This window comes from Colobus angolensis, unplaced genomic scaffold, assembly GCF_000951035.1.
Source record: "Colobus angolensis palliatus isolate OR3802 unplaced genomic scaffold, Cang.pa_1.0 Scaffold279, whole genome shotgun sequence".
Taxonomy (NCBI): domain Eukaryota; kingdom Metazoa; phylum Chordata; class Mammalia; order Primates; family Cercopithecidae; genus Colobus; species Colobus angolensis.
The window spans coordinates 1,053,466-1,055,727 of record NW_012116032.1 but is presented as its reverse complement, the minus strand read 5'-3'; the positions used below and the strand labels follow the sequence as shown (position 1 = coordinate 1,055,727).

Sequence of the window (2,262 nt, the reverse complement as noted above, 5' to 3'; positions counted from 1 at the left end):
CCTGGGTGACAGCGAGACTCTGTCTCCAAAAAAAAAAAAAACAATTTATTGTATATTCAGAATAACTAGAAGAGAAGAATTGTAATGTTCCCAATACAAAGAAAAGATCAGTGTTTGAAATGATGAATATCCCAGTTTCCCTGATTTGATTTGATCATTACACAATGTGTAAAGATACTAGGAGATCACATGTACTCCTAAAGTATGTGTAACTATTATATACCAATAAAACAAATTAAATTTAAAGATTTTAAAAAGCACATGAGGTGTTCTTTCAGATACTTTTCTATCTCAGTCTTTTCCAAAACTGATGACAGTTCTGTGAGAGTTGTTATTTTCTTACATTGATAGAATATATTTATATTTTGTATACATGTATGAAAGTAGGTACACATATAAAACCTGGTTCTTTTCATACTGTATTTTAAAGATTTTCAAAAAACTTGCACCTTAATATTATTACAACTCATTATTATTTTTTATTCCCTTTTCAGAAAAGGATTTGATTTTCAGAGAAAACAGTATGGCAAACTAAAGAAGTTTACTACTGTAAATCCTGAGTTTTATAATGAACCAAAAACCAAACTTTATCTTAAGCTGAGTCGGAAGGAAAGTTCTTCAGCTTATAGCAAAAGTAAGTTGATCTGATCATACTGGTGATTCAATCTAGCCTTATATCTCCATTATATACAGCTGTATAAGTTGTTTATATTAAAGAATTTTATATTAAATTTTAAAAATATAATTTAATAGTACTGTGTACTATAAACTAATTGTATAATAAATTAGACCATTTCTAAAAAATATATTTTAAGATGTTAGGGCTTTTTAAAAAGTTCATTAAAAGGGATACCAAAAACATTTAATTAGTTCTTGGAATCATATAAGTAAGTATATTGAATCAACTGTGCCCTGATTTAATGTCAAAAATAAACCAAAAATACATAATAATGAGTTTGTTGATGCTTCTTTTATTGTCTATGTAACTTGGCAACATTGAACCCCAAATTTTGTATATTTGCAAATAAAATCCTTTAAACATTTCCCCCCACCCCCGAGACAGAATCTTACTCTGTTGCCAAGGCTGGAGTGCAGTAACGTGATCTAGGCTCACTGCAGCCCCTGCCTCCTGGATTCAAGTGATTATTCTGCCTCAGCCTCCCGAGTAGCTGGGATTACAGGTGCACGCCACCAAGTCCAGCTAATTTTTGTATTTTTAGTAGAGATGGTTTCACCATGTTGGCCAGCCTGGTCTTGAACTCCTGGCCTCAGGTGGTCCACCCACCTTGGCTACCATGGGATTATAGACATGAGCCACCATCCCCGGACAGCACTGAGTGTTTTTAAAGGACCTTAGGTGCACTAAGTTGGATTAATCATTATTTGTGATTTTGTGACCTACTCTTAGTCATTGGTCCTCGCATAGCTCACTTTCATTTAGTTATTTAGTTAGTGATTTATTTAAAATAATATAATAAGCATTTGTGAGCCCACAAACCAAATCAAAATCTAGTACCTTTATACCAACCTGCATTTAAGTTAACCCCACTACCTCATCTTGTCTCTCCAAACCCGAGGTAATTATCATTTTGATCCTTGCACACACCAACATTTTTCTTTCCTTTGTGTATAGATTTATGTAAATGAATTCCTAAAGAGCCAAATAAAATTTTTAGTTTTTTTAGACCTTACTAAAATGATGTCATTCTGTATATAATCTTTTGGAATTTATCTTTTTTTGGTTAGTATGTTGCTACAATTTATCCATGTTGTTGTTCTTAAATCTAGTCTAGATTATTTGTTTTGACTGTTGTATAATATTTTGTAAACATGCTATAGTTTACTGTTTTCATTGTTTGGGATTCCAAGTTTTACCACTGTGAACAGGGTGTTGTGAATATTCTTGTAGTGTCTTGTAGATATGTACAGGTTTCTTTTGAATATTACTCTAGGAATAAAAATGCTGCATTACAGCATATGAAGATACTTCATACATCTTTAGATTGTAGTGCCAAACTGATTTCCAAAGTGGCTCTATCAGTTTGTATTCAACCTGAGTATAAGAGATCTTATAGATCAACTCATTCAAATGAGTGTAAGATGATTGCATTGTGGTTTTAGTTTACATTTCTCTGCTCACCAGTGATGTTAAAATACTCTTCATGGCCGGGCGCGGTGGCTCAAGCCTGTAATCCCAGCACTTTGGGAGGCCGAGACGGGCGGATCACGAGGTCAGGAGATCGAGACCATCCTGGCTAACAC

The 2,262-nt window shown here is 33.6% G+C and overlaps 1 protein-coding gene across 1 annotated transcript in view; it reads left to right on the top strand.

The window, feature by feature from the left end:
* ZGRF1 (zinc finger, GRF-type containing 1) overlaps positions 1 to 2,262 on the top strand; it is a 95,590-nt gene that overhangs the window by 52,419 nt on the left and 40,909 nt on the right. The window contains exon 16 of the mRNA XM_011948365.1: positions 495 to 634. Within this exon, the coding sequence (XP_011803755.1) occupies positions 495 to 634 (140 nt within the window). The remainder of the gene's footprint in view (positions 1 to 494; positions 635 to 2,262) is intronic.